Genomic DNA, 13,843 nt, shown 5'->3' with positions numbered 1-13,843 from the left:
ACTGTGCTCCAGCCTGGGCGGCAGAGCAAGACTCCGTCTCAAAAAAATCAGGATGCAGGGAGGCAGCAACATGGACCCGTGTCCTGTTCCCACCAGAAGCCACTACCAGGTAGCATATTTTCCTTTCCCATCCTCAAAGACGAAAGACACTTAGGATTTTTAGTATTTTAATACAGTTCAAATCAGTGTGTCTGGTTCATTTCAGTTCCTTCACTGCCAAACCTAGAGGAAAAGAGACAAAAGTAAGCCATCCAGAAGACACATCTGAGTTGTTGCTGCTTGTCTAGATTTCGTACTTAAGCTAAAGAGAGCACACAAGGTTCAGAAATTAGATCCACCAGGGAAGTTTTGGTTAAAATATTTAGTGTCTGATAAAAAGACTTGGTCTATTATATTCAATCCGTTCCCTGTAAAAAATAGGGATTATCAGTACCAGCACCAACCTCGAAGGACATGAACAGCATTAAATGAGCTCTAGCCTCTCTTCTGGCTGAGGAAATGATTTCTGCTACTGTATATAATCTGAGAAGCACAACTATTCCTCACACTCCCAAGAGCAGATTCTTAAGACCATAAAATGGGCTCTGAAATCTGGGAGGGATTCAAAACAAGATACAAGACGGCCACACACAGCAACCTTCCAAACCCCACCTGCCCCGAAGTGACTTCAGGCTCACTCACCAGGGGGCAGGGACTGCTTCAGTTTCTCTGCCTTCTCTTTGTCAGTGATGACCAGGGTGTAAAGGTATCTGCTGCATCGAACTTTAAACTTCACATTGTCCTTATTTTTCTTGATCTTGACAGCTACCGGAGACCAGAATCAGGAATTAAATTGTATCACAAAAAACAAATGTGACACAGTCCACATGCAAATACACTCAAGCAGTAAGCAGCACGCAAGTGACAGTCAGCACCCACCTCCAGCACTGTCCCTCTGCACAAACAGAAAACACTATGACCCATTCCTGCAACTTCGAACTTTTATTGGGTACACTGAACACAACATTGTAGAACATCCTCTAGCAACCTTATTATCTTTCTTATTTCTACTTTTTTTTTTTTTTTTTGAGACAGAGTCTCGCTCGGTTGCCAGGCTGGAGTGCAATGGCGCAATCTCGGCTCCCTGCAACTTCCGCCTCCCAGGTTCAAGCAATTCTCCTCCCTCAGCCACCTGGAGTAGCTGGGATTACAGGATTGCGCCACCACACCCAGCTAATTTTTTGCATTTTTAGTAGAGATGGGGCTTCACCATGTTGGCCAGGATGGTCTTGATCCCTTAATGCTGGGATTACAGGCGTGAGCCACCGCGCCCAGCCTATTCTCTTTTTTAAAAAGGATGGAAGCAGCGATAAAGTAAGGAGATGGGCTGTCTGCTGGGACTGAGTGCTTTTCAGCACTCCACTCCTGGAAATCACGTCTCCGCATGTGAGATGACATTCTGGGCCAGTAAGACAGAGCTTGCTCTTCAGGATGCCTCCAGCCACTGCACAGAACGTGCACCCAGGCCTTTCCTTGAATTTATGTGGAATCCATTTTCTGGGTTCTTTCCTGCTGCCAAGTTCTATCTCAGGATCACAGCTTAGACCGGAAACAGCTCTAACATGTCCCTCAAGTTCAGCTGCGTGGGGTCTGCACTGTGCACCACTCCGGTTATGTACCAGCAGTGTTAATGCACTGCCCTCTGGCTGCTGGGAGACAAACCCTTCCCAGGAGTAGTTACCACTCCATGTACTCGCCAAATGCCTTGTTCTAACCACTTTAAAAACTGCTCAGACACTCCCAGGAATTGTGGAAACAGCAGTGATGTGCCAATCAAGAAAAAGGTGGCTGAGGGCTGAACACAGGCTCTAACGCACCAACCCAAGGACCTGGACAGACGCAGCACAAGACAATCCTGTCCTCGCAATTCTGCAACTCCATTTCTTTCTTTCTTTTTCTTTTTTTTTGAGACGGAGTCTTGCTCTGTCTCCCACGCTGGAGTGCAGTGGCGCGATCTCGGCTCACTGCAAGCTCCGCCTCCCGGGTTCACGCCATTCTCCTGCCTCAGCCTCCCGAGAAGATGGGACTACAGCGCCCGCCACCTCGCCCGGCTAATTTTTTTGTATTTTCAGTAGAGACGGAGTTTCACCGTGTTCACCAGGATGGTCTGGATCTCCTGACCTTGTGATCTGCCCGCCTCGGCCTCCCAAAGTGCTGGGATTACAGGCGTGAGACACTGCGCCTGGCTGCAACTCCATTTCTGCCAGTAACTGCTATAGGAATGGGCACATCAGAGGAAGCAGAACTGTGACTCAGGGCCCGCCAAAGGCATGAGGTGCCTGGGCTCTTGTTCTTAATACATCCACGCACCTGGATATCTATCCAAACTAACCCACTTCAGTGTAACACTGACCCTAGCAACTGAACTAAGCCGAACACCACTTGCAAAACATATGGAGCTCTTCAAAATGGTTACTCAGTTGGGCGCAGCGGCTCACGCCTGTGATCCCAGCACTTTGGGAGGCCGGCGCAGGCAGATCACCTGAGGTCGGGAGTTTGAGACCAGCCTGACCAACACTGTGAAACCCCGTCTTCTCCTAAAAAATACAAAAATTAGCCGGGTGCCTGTAATCCCGGCTACTGGGGAGGCTGAGGCAGGAGAATCACTTGAACATGGGAGGCAGAGGTTGCAGCGAGCCATGATCCCGCCATTGCACTCCAGCCTGGGCAATAAGAGCGAAACTCCATCTCAAAAAAAAAAAGTTTATTCAACACTGCCGTAGGTGCAGCAATTCCATTTCTAGATATACACCCTGAAGAACAGACAGCAACCACAGAAGAAATATTTGCACACCCATGTTCAGAGCATTATTCACAACAGCGAAAATGTAGAAGCAACCCAATGTCCATCAATAGATGGATAAACAAACTGTGGCCTCCTACAATGGAAAACTGAGCCTTCCAAACAAAACTTCGGTCTGGGTGTGGTGGCTCAAGCCTATAATCCCAGCACTTTGGGAGGCCGAGACGGGTGGATCATGAGGTCAGGAGATCAAGACCATCCTGGCTAACTCAGTGAAACCCCGTCTCTACTTAAAAAAAAAAAAAAAAAAAATTGGCGGGGCATGGTAGTGGGCACCTGTAATCCCAGCTACTCAGGAGGCTGAGGCAGGAGAATGGTGTGAGCCCGGGAGGCGGAGCTTGAGGCGAGCCAAGATTGCACCACCGCACTCCAGCCTGGGCGACAGAGTGAGACTCCATCTCAAAAAAAAGAAGAAAAAAGAAAGAAAGAAAGAAAAAAAGGCAATGCTGACACATGCTTGAGAACTTTGAAGAGAAAGAAGCCAGCCACAAAAGGTCAAATATGCAATAGCAGACTCCACTTGTATGGGGTATCCAGAGCAGTCATATTCAGGGACAAATTGGAAGGTGGTTGCCAGGGATTAGGGAAGAATGGGGAGCTGATGTTTAACAGAGGGAGCTTCAGTTTGGGAAGATAAAGTTCTGGAGATGGGTGGCGATGGTGGCAGCTGCCCAACAATGTGAATTTACTGAATGCCACTGAACTGTACAATTATGCTTTGTTGTCCAGCCAGGAGTGCAGTAGCATAATCACGGCCCACTGCAGCCTCAATCTCCTGGGTTCAAGCAATCGCTACCTCAGCCTCCTGAGTAGCTAAGACCACAGGCACACGCCTGGCTAACTTTTTTCTTTTTTTTTTTTTTAATATATATATATATGTACTTTTTTGAGACGGGGTCTCGCTCTGTCGCCCGGGCTGGAGTGCAGTGGCCGGATCTCAGCTCACTGCAAGCTCCGCCTCCCGGGTTCACACCATTCTCCTGCCTCAGCCTCCGGAGTAGCTGGGACTACAGGCGCCCGCCACCTCGCCCGGCTAGTTTTTTTTTTTTTTTGTATTTTTTAGTAGAGACGGGGTTTCAGTGTTAGCCAGGATGGTCTCGATCTCCTGACCTCGTGATCCACCCGTCTCGGCCTCCCAAAGTGCTGGGATTACAGGCTTGAGCCACCGCGCCCGGCCAACTTTTTTCTTTTGTAAAGACAGGGTCTCACTATACTATGATGCCCAGGCTAGTCTCTGCCTCAGCCTCCCAAAGTGCTGGGATTACAGATGGGAACCACCATACCCAGTGTAAATGGTGAATTTTATGCTACGCCTATTACACATTAAAAATTAATATAACAATTTCAAAAGTTTTTTCAACAGCTACTGACACTTTACTCTCTCCAGGGGACTGTGACCCCTACCTTTAAAGCTGCACCATCTAAAATCCAGGTTCCCAATTTTTTTTGTGAGACAGTCTCACTCCGAGGCTGGAGTGCAGTGGGACGATCTCAGCTCACTGCAACCTCCACCTCCCAGGTTCAACTGATTCTCCTGCCTCAGCCTCCTGAGTAGCTGGGACTGCAGGCGTGTGCCAGCATGACCGGTTAATTTTTAAATTTTTGGTAGAAATGGGGTTTTGCCATGTCGCCCAGGTTGGTCTTGAACTCTTGGTTCAAGCAATCTGCCCACTTTGGCCTCCCAAAGTGCTAGAATTATAGGCATGAGCCATCACGCCCGGACCACCACCCTTTTTAAACACAAGCAAAGAGTAGTGTCATGTTTAACTTGCTGAGAAGGGTAAGTTACCTACTGGTAGAGTTGGGCTTTGAACTAGGCAGTGACCCCATATGGCCTGAAATAAAACCAACCTGATAACTTCATCTCTTTATACAAAACACTGGCAAACAGACATCATTCCCACCAGATGCTATTTGTTTCCACTGGTGGTCACCACCTCAAAGGTGACAGCCTGTTTTGGGTAATGGGGACACAAATATGACCCCCATCTCTGCCTACCCCCAACTCATTGAAAGACTCTCCCGGTACACCAACCACCGTCTGGCACCATCACTGGCATGGAGCATTAGAGACGGCTGGTGTCTTCGCCCACCTTAACAGGCCTGTCCCATGCAACCCCACTTCCACATGTGACCTGATTCTCTTTCATGAAGCTGAAAAAATATGACTCTGGGTTAAAGTAACAACATAACTCAAGACCTATCAAACACAAGCCCCCACATCTTCAAGTATCACAAAGGGATAACACAACTACCTCTCTCACACTTGGTGTAAAACTTTAAGTGGGTAGCAGAGATTGGCACCTATCCATCGAAAATCTGCTGTTTAAGGATTTTCATTTATCATCTTCTTTCCCTTGTATGTACAAGCTGGGAGACAGACTTACCACAGTCCAACTTGACCTTTATGACTTTACAATGGTGGGAATGCGATGTGCATTCAGTAGAAGCCCTGCTTCAAATTTTGATCTTGGCTGGGCGCAGTGGCTCACGCCTGTAAACCCAGCACTCTGGGAGGCGGAGGCAGGTGGATCACCTGAGGTTAGGAGTTCGAGACCAGCCTGACCAACATGGTTAAACACGGTCACTACTAAAAAAACAAAAATTAGCCAGGCGCGGTGGCGCGTGCCTGTAATCCCAGCTACTCTGAGGCAGGGGAATCGCTTGAACTTGGGAGGCGGCAACTGCAGTGAGCCAAGATCGCACCACTGCAATCCAGCCTGGGCCACAGAGCCATACTGTCTCAAGAAAAAAAAAAAATAAAAACTTTTTTTTAAAAATCTTTTTCTGGGCTAGATAGGTATGACACCTTCTGACACTGGCCATCGACCACAGGATCACGAGATAAACGGCTATATTGCATAGTGTGCCGTACTCAATACATTACATGCAAATATCCAGCACTTCATTACAAAATGGGTTTGTGTTAAGATTTTGCACAACTGCAGAGAACTTAAACTCAGTGTTTATGGGACGTGTGTTTTGAGGCTTTCGCGCAGTGGAGATTCCGTTTACTGTATTATACAAATGAAAACTGAACTCCGGGCGGCCTCTGAGATGCTCGTGATTAGCTAAGATGGTCCTAGAATTCCAGGGCCTCAACGTGCCCCACACAGCTCTTTCTCATGGGAAACACAACGAAACCACTGGTCCCAGAGGGCCAGGCACATGCCCAGACAGCCTAACCCGTCTCCTGCCAGACATTCCGGGGAAGACGCTCCGGAGCGGTGCCAGGGTAGGCACCGCTCATCTTGAACCTTCGGAGCAATCACTTACATTTGGCATCCTTTCGTCGGGCTGTGAGCAGAAAATCCTTGATTTCCTCAATTTTCCGAGGCTGCAACATAAAGGAAGCGGGTAAACAGACAGCAAAGAGACACGTCTTCCGGTGACGGTCCAGTCCACCAGCTCCTCCCGGCCTCCGGAGGCCCTTGGGAGGCTCTCTCGCCCTCGCCCCGCGTCCCACGAACCCACCCCGGGAAGGCGCCAGGCAGGGACCGTACTCACCATGGCGACGAGGCGCGCAGGGAGCTGGCGCGGACCAGGACCTGCGGGAAACAGTCCTTGGCGTTAACAGGGCGCGGGGTCTGGCAGTCAACCCCGCTTTCCCGCCCTCCCCCAAAATATCGCCCCCATCGCACTCCCTTTCTCCTTCCCGACACCCTCCACGCGGACCTGGGGTCCCCAGATTTCACCTGGCCGTGGATTGCCCCAGATTACCCTTCTCACCCGCGTACCACTCTAGAGACACTCACAGCAAGCAGCCACCGAGTAAAAGGACGAAAAAGGACGAGACTTCCGTTTCCGGGCAGTTAAACCCTCCCAACGGAGGAAACTGGATACGGTGCCTGCAGAGGGTCAAGACTCATGTAGGCGTTGGCACTTCCAATTTCAGCAGCCCTGCCCCCTCGTGGTCGAGGTCAACAGTGCAGCTCCAAGAATGGAATGGACCATCCTGGCTGCCGCCCTCCCTCCGACTCTCTCCTCCCCCTCCTCCCCATGCCTTACTACTATGACCCCCGCCTCTTCCCCATCCACCACTTCCTGTCTTCCCCCGCAACCTCCCAAACCCCAGCCTGGCTTTGCTAGGTTTAGTTCAGATTCAGTTCGAAGAGCTAACGCCTATTCTCCACGGCTTTCACTGGACCTGTGCACGGGACATCTGCACAGAGAATTCTTCATTTAATGGCAGAGACCCTCGTGTGCACCTTGTAGAACCTCTTGTTCTGGCCCCTCACGTTTTCTTCTTCCGGTCTCCTTTTTGGGACCTGAACCTGTCATGACCAGGGCCCTGGGATCTTCTTTCCATAAGAGGGAGCGTTCCTGCCTGCTGCTTCCAGTTCCTTTAGGAATTGGTGTACAATGAAAGCAAGTTAAGGCCGCGCGTGGTGGCTCACGCCTGTAACCCCAGCATTGGGGGAGGCCGAGGCAGGTGGATCACTTGAGAACAGGAGTTCGAGACCAGCCTGGGCAACCTAGTAAGACCCCTCCCACCCATCTCTAGCAAAAATAATAATAATAATAATACTTCCAACAGCTAGGGCTGATGGTGCAGCAGTGGGAGTTCTCCTGCTGTTGCCGGCTCTCACCACTGCCCCAGAGGGGAGAGGTGGACTCAGGACTTGAACCCGTGCTGGGCAGATTCCCCAGTCCAGGCACCGGCCACTTCTTGGGGAGGCTTGGGCAGTTTGGGGAGGGCAGCCTTCCTTTCTCCCCCATAACATCCTTCAAGTTAGGCTCTTAGCAACCTGTGGTTATCGATTTTATTTTTATCCTCCACTTTTATTTGATTTCCAACCTCTCTACAAATGTCTACATTTTATTATATTTGTTTCCCCCAAATTTAATAACCACATGGCAGAATGTAATTGCTTCGTGCTTATTATTACAGAGCAGCCCTCCTGAAGAGAAAGAGCACTTTGCCGCGAGCTTTACTTAGAACTTATTTAACTTACCTTCCTTTCTTCCTCCCTCCTGCCCTTCCATTAACAAGCTCAGGCTGAGCACCTTCCTGGGGGTGCTGGAGATATAGGAACCAATAGACCTTGCTGCAGAGAGATCACAAAATACTGTAATAGCACTGAAGAGTCTTTTAAAGAAGCTGAGCGATGTCTCTGCAACTGTAAATGTGTCAGGGTTCCAGCAGTGGGAAAAGTTAATTGGCAAAAGCCTAATTTTAGATGCCTAAAGGTTGGATCCCATCTGAGAATCATGAGTGCGTCAGCTCTGACCTGAGACGGACTTTCCTATACCGTAGAGCCTGGCTTTGCCAGCCCTTCCCATCCTTGGCGATGCCTTTCTGGTCTTTTCTACCCCACTGCTCCTCCACAAGCAACCACCCATTCAGCCAAGCCGAGGGGCCTCTTCATGTGTGGGGCACTTTCCGCCCTCCAGGTATTCGCTCTGCTGTCCACTCTGATGCTAAATGCCACTGGTCCTTCCGAGCTCAGCTCCCGCCTCCCCTTTTTCAGGCAGGACTCTTCACCCCTGACTTATGTCGCTTGCCACTCATACAGTGGTTCCTCACAATCACTTCTCCGTAGGCTGCATGGAGGTGTTTAACTTTTCATACATGCGTACCACTCTTTTTATTTTTAATTTTTTAAAACTTTTTTACAGACACGGTCTCCCTAGGTTGCCCAGGCTGGTCTTGAACTCTTGGGCTCAAGGGATCCTCCTGCCTCAGCCTCCCAAAGTGCTAGGATGACAGGCATGAGCCACTATGCCCCACCTTACCACTTTTCCTTGAGGGCAAGGACAGGGCTCAGTATTCTGCCGATAACTCTCTAAGTGCAGTACCCATCTGTACAGTAAGAGCTCAATGCTAACACTGCAGGGTGATCCGGCTGGATGCGGCATCTGAGATCACTTAGTATATGGAGGGGTGGATGGAGGGAGGAATTCAGGGAGAGCTAGAAGGAGGCATTGATGTGCCCGAAGCAGTGCCTGGCATGTCGTAGGTCCAAAAACTATTTGTTGAATGAATGACTGGTGCTTCTCACCTCACTGCAGGCCCAACAGGACAAGGACAGGGATAGAAGGAGGAGTCGCACCTCCCTTCTGGCAGCGATCCCAGGGAGACAGATGTTCGCCCTCTTGAGCTGTATGATTTAAGGGACCATAGATGTGTAGTAGCAAAACACAATGGCACATTTGTTCAAGTACCAAAGACCTCCAGCTCCCCAAGGGGGACAAATAGCAAAATAAGCCACAGCCACTAAAAGTGAGGCAAGGCGCCAAGAAGGCACACTTCCCTGCTTCATGGGAGGATGAGCCCCAAATGTCCGGGAGTGGTCGGGGACTGTCAGAGACCAAGGCTGGCAGAGCCCTGGCCCTGAGCGCCACAGCCTGAGACCCTGAAAGGATGCTGCCCTGGACATGAGCCTCCCTGGTGAAGGCCATACACACACAAAATGAAACTCTCCAAGGCCCGGGGGGATCCTGCAGGAGAGGAAAGCCCCGGACTCGAGGACAGGATGGCTCAGGCTGCCTGTTATGGTCATTCTGGCCATTGGTGGGCTGGAATATCCAACGCTGGCGGCTGCAGGATGGTGAGGGCTATTCTCATTGTCAAGAAGTGGAAGGGAGGGTCTCAAGCAGGGTGTTGCAGCGTGATTGGAAGCTGGAGAGGCACGGAGGGCATGTCTGGAGCTGCAGGGCACAGTCTAACACTTTCCCCTCCTTCCCTTCCCTCTCTCTGCTGGCTCTGGGAAGAGAAGGCCTCAGAAGGCACATGGCCTCCCCTCCTCCCTCCAGCAGCCCCGCCCTGGCCACTCCTGAAGGCTGAATGGTTTAGAGTTTTCTCTTCAGTTTTCAGGGACACATCGGAAAGAGGACCAGGATCGGTCAAAAAAACCCCAATGCCCCAGCTTGCAGGTGGGCAGAGGGCTGGCATGGCACATGGCTGAGAAAACCTCCCAGCCTCCAGGATTTTCTGCCATTCAGTCCATTCTGTTCACGTGGTGAACATCCATTGAGCTCCTACTCTAAGGCGGCCACTGGCTGGGCCTGGGAATAAGCAGAATGCGGTTCCAGCTCCAAACACTCATGACTGCTGGGATCCCATAACAAGCTGTGGAGGATGCCCAGAGGCTAGGGGGTCTAATTCCTCCTGAGGGAGTCCTGGAAGGCTTCGTGGAGGAGGGGACACAGTGTGCTGCCTCCGGGAGGGGTGCGCAGCAGCTTGCCAGGAGAAGGACTTCCAGACAGAAGGAGGGAGGGAGCTGACGTCAGCCCAGGGTCGGGAGAATGCGGGGTGTTTATGAGAATTGGTGGGAAGTTCAGTGTGGCAGAGGTAAGGAGGGTCTGGGGCCGGGGGTCGGGAAGAAGAGGCTGGAGGGGAGTTGGGCTGGGGTCCAGGGACTTCAGGAATTCCCCTTATAGCTTCACGGATGCCCGCTGTGGTCATCGTCATCGAAGGGCCCATCTCTGGGGTCCACAGCACCTCCTTCAATGCCTAGCGGTGATCTTCCGAGCCTTGGTTTTCTGGTTTCTAATGCTCTGTGTGTATGCGTGCGCGTGTGTGCATGTGTTGGGGGTGGGGGGTGTGCCGTCGCCTCTCTCCCGCCTCTCAGCGTTGCAGCGAAGCTTCCATGGGGTAATTCGCAAAGCTCCAACCCACACCTCTCAGGCAAGGCCCGCCCTGGGTGCTGTGCTCATTGGCGGCCGCACGGGGGCGCTGAGGCCGCGGCTGGAAACGGAATAGTCCCTTCCGGGCGACTCCTGGGAGCTCAGGCGGAGAAAAATGTACATAAATTACCGGGAATATTTATATGCGATTTCATACCTGGTGGAGGGCTTTCATATCCACCATCTCATTTAATCTCCAGGAGGCCCCCAAGAGGCCCCTGCCTTTGGCTGCCAGCAGGGCTGGCCTTTAAACCATCTCGGAAGGGAGTTGTTTATTAAACCTTAAAGGTTGTCAGCAGGCGGGGACTCTGGTCCCTGGCACTGAACTCATTTCCCTGGGAAAGGACGGGGAGGGGGGTGGGGGGGGGGAGTTGGTGCTTTATTTATTTATTTATTTATTTATTTATTTATTTATTTATTTATGAGACAGAGTCTTGCTCTCTTGCCCAGGCTGGAGTGCAGAGGTGCAATCGCTGCTCACCGCAGCCTCGACCTCTCAGGCTCAAGTGGTCCTCCCGCCTCAGCCTCCCAAGTCGCTGGGACCACAGGCATGTGGTTATATTCTTTTTTTCTTTTCTTTCTTTTCTTTTCTTTCTTTCTTTTTTTCTTTTTTTTTTTTTTGTAGAAATGGGGTCTCCCTATGTTGCCCAGGCTAGTCTCAAACTCCTGGCCTCAAACGATCCTCCTGCCTTGGCCTCCAAAGTATTGGGATTACAGGCGTGCGCTACTGTACCCGGCCTACTGCTGTTTTTTGGAAACTGAAGATGGTGAGTTTAAAGGGATGCTGGTTACCTACTGTCCCCCTGCACCCCAAAGAGTCTGTGAGCCCCTGAGAGGTAGGCAGGTTTAACATTCTCCCCACTGCTGAGCTAGAAGCCATGAAGCAAGGCCAGGCAGACTGGAACAGGGGTTCTCACGCCCCACATGGTTGACCTTTGTGGATGGAGTTACTTTCACTTTCTGTTTAGGGGCTGGGACTGTTCTGAGCTTTGTAAGCATCCCAGGCTGGTACTCGGTTAGTGCTAGAACCTCACAACTGTGAGAAACGGAAGTGTCTCTCTCTAGAGATTGCCAAATGTCCCCGGGGGAAAGCAGGGCAATGCCCCTTGTGGTTGAGAGCCACTTGACTAGGAGGCCAAAACCACGAGGACGTTCTTTGTCATAATGGGTGTCTCTCTTCTGTGCCTATGGCCGGGTAACTCATGGGCTCAGGCTACTGTCTTATTTGCAGCTAGCCTAGGGTTTCAAAGCTTTTCTGTGGATGCCGTAAGGGGGACCGCCCTGGGTGCTGCCTCTGCCTGGGCTCTACGGGTGGCAAGGTGGGGTGCAGTCGGCTCTAGTTACCAGGAGCATCGTGGCAGCCCCACTGACCAGGACCCTCGTCCCCACCCTGGGAGGCACAGCACTGATGTCAGCCCAGACTGGGTGGGAACACCTTTTCCAGTGGGAAGCCTCGGGATGGGGGGGGAGCTGGGGTGGGAGACGGAAGGAGAGGCATGGGGCCTGTCTTTAAGGTACCTCTAGGTTCCTAAGTGGTAAAGATGCAGAAATAAGATCCTGTCCCTGTTCCCACCTCAAGGGACACACAGACTAGTAAAAGAGCCAGTGACGAGGTTGGGCCCTAGGTGTAGGAAGTGTTTGGAATTGTGGGACCAGATGGAGGCCATGGGGGTCTGATACAGGCTGGGGAAGGGGTGGGCCAGGAAAGTCCTCCAGGAGTAACATTGATGGTGATTCACAAAGAGGAGTAGAATATTGCTTTGTCCTGAAAACCCACGCAACACAACCAGAGGAGCCTGCTAGAACATGCAAACCCTCGTAGCAAATAAGTTCCAGGATGACAAGAATGAAAGAACCATCAGATTGAGTGGCATCAAATCAGGTGGTCTTCCTGGAGGAGGCAATGTGATAGGGTAGGAGGAAAACTGTTCTGGGAGGCAGGCAGTCTTAGATTCAAAATCAGTGTCTGGCTGGGAGAATGTCAGTGAGTCTCCTGAGAGCTCTGAGCCTCAGTTTCTGTTGAGTATTAATTCCTGCTAGGATTCAGGCCACTGTGGCCAGTTGTGCGCAGCTTGCACAACTGTCTGTGGCTGCCCTGCTTATGAAAGGCACCAAGAACAGAAAAATGCTTAGGCCAGCACCCGGCTCTGTGGCTGCTAATTGAATGTAAGTCCCAGGCAAGAGTTGCCAATGGATTTGGAGGAAAACACCTGCAACCTAGAGGAGGTGTGGGCTGGAGCGGCGAGCAGCTCCGCTTGCCCAGACCTGTGAGGCAGGGGAGGGCCACTCCGAAAGCCCCGCACCATCTCCTGCATGGGGGGCAGAGTCAGTTTTGACAGATGACACCTCTGACCCGCTTTTCCCCACTGGCCCCTTTCACTCCAAGAGCTGCTTCCTGGGTATCCAATCTGCTAGCGCAGAAAGGACAGATGAGGCCGTATTCCCCAACAGTGAGGAAAATAACACTGAGGGAGAGGAGAATACATTTTCAGCGTGAGGGACAAGCACCCCTCCCATAGATCAACATGTGCCAGGGTGAGGGGACATCAGAGTGAGAAAAAAGGGCACAGACCCTTCAAAGAGGGCCGGCCTATCGGCTCGTATGTATCTTGCATTATGCGGAGGGAGAGAGGAAATCAATAAAGCTGTCAGCTGCTTCATGCATTCAGCCTCGCAGACGTCTCTTCCTCGGGATGCTCCAGACGGATGCTTCAAATTAAAAACCGGGGTTGGGGGGGTGCTGGGAGACAAACACCCTGACAGGCCAGAGGAAAAGGAGGGAAGCCACTGAAGATCTGGGGAAATTAAAGTCCATAAATCACGAGCGTCTCGGGCGTGAATGACATGAGCGTCTTAGCAGTAGTGCTGGACGGGTTGTAGGTCCTTCTGCCAGGCAGAGTCCCCCAGGGGGAAGCTGGTGACCCAGTGGGCGGGCTTCTCTCCCCCAGGCTTGGACTCCCTGCAGGAGGGAGGGGAGGGCGGTGCAGACCTCTGGCTTTGCTGGTGTTAGTGCCAGGATGGAGGGCGTGGGTGTGGGCTGGACTGGGGCATGGCATGGCGGCATAGGGTGAAATGGAGGTGACCTCATAACCGGGTTGGGTGGGGGGAGTGTCCTTTGGGTGGGCGTACGTGGATGGGTTGCAGCATCTCGATGGAAGCACAGCGCTTTGCTCCCTGGTAACTGCTCCTGGGAAGCTCTGGCGTCTGAAGGCTGAAGCCACATCCCTGACCCTTTCCCTGGGCCGCAGGAGTCGACCCCATGGAGAGCGCCGCAGCCTGCACTCCGTCAGCCCTGCCCGCCTCTCCTCTGCACCCCCACTGCTTCCTGTCTGTCTGCTCCTTCCGCTGTCCCTGTCTGTGAGCCCGTCCTGC

General features: G+C 51.8%; 1 protein-coding gene and 1 long non-coding RNA gene across 5 annotated transcripts in view; one reads left to right on the top strand and one right to left on the bottom strand.

Annotated features, from left to right (window-relative positions):
• Nucleotides 1–150: 150 nt before the first annotated feature.
• RPL38 (ribosomal protein L38) lies at nucleotides 151–6,685 on the bottom strand. Of its 4 annotated transcripts, none has more exons than XM_023211914.2 (5): nucleotides 6,598–6,685; nucleotides 6,350–6,390; nucleotides 6,119–6,179; nucleotides 682–804; nucleotides 151–222 (listed from the first exon to the last, which is right to left on the bottom strand). In XM_023211914.2, exons 2-5 carry the CDS (start codon nucleotides 6,350–6,352, stop codon nucleotides 197–199), a joined length of 213 nt encoding a protein of 70 aa, XP_023067682.1. In that variant the 5' UTR covers nucleotides 6,353–6,390; nucleotides 6,598–6,685; the 3' UTR covers nucleotides 151–196. The 4 variants fall into 4 exon arrangements, with proteins under 4 accessions (XP_023067682.1, XP_023067685.1, XP_023067683.1 ...); XM_023211917.2 differs by having other exon boundaries at nucleotides 6,563–6,661; XM_023211915.2 differs by having other exon boundaries at nucleotides 6,572–6,641.
• Nucleotides 6,686–10,560: 3,875 nt separating this feature from the next.
• LOC111542462 overlaps nucleotides 10,561–13,843 on the top strand; it is an 11,676-nt gene continuing 8,393 nt past the window's right edge. The window contains exons 1-2 of the long non-coding RNA XR_002731571.2: nucleotides 10,561–10,588; nucleotides 11,097–11,238. This is a non-coding gene — a long non-coding RNA (uncharacterized LOC111542462). The remainder of the gene's footprint in view (nucleotides 10,589–11,096; nucleotides 11,239–13,843) is intronic.

This window comes from Piliocolobus tephrosceles, chromosome 16 (genome assembly GCF_002776525.5).
Source record: "Piliocolobus tephrosceles isolate RC106 chromosome 16, ASM277652v3, whole genome shotgun sequence".
In the NCBI taxonomy this organism is placed as follows: domain Eukaryota; kingdom Metazoa; phylum Chordata; class Mammalia; order Primates; family Cercopithecidae; genus Piliocolobus; species Piliocolobus tephrosceles.
This window is presented reverse-complemented; position numbering and strand designations above follow the sequence as displayed.

Bases quoted from the DNA above. Each gene is read 5' to 3' on its own strand.
- RPL38 (XM_023211914.2), bottom strand. The intron at 805-6,118 runs GTAAGTGATTGC...GGTCTCCGGTAG, and splicing joins CCGACGAAAGGATGCCAAAT to CTGTCAAGATCAAGAAAAAT. The intron at 223-681 runs GTGAGTGAGCCT...CTTTTCCTCTAG, and splicing joins GAAGCAGTCCCTGCCCCCTG to GTTTGGCAGTGAAGGAACTG.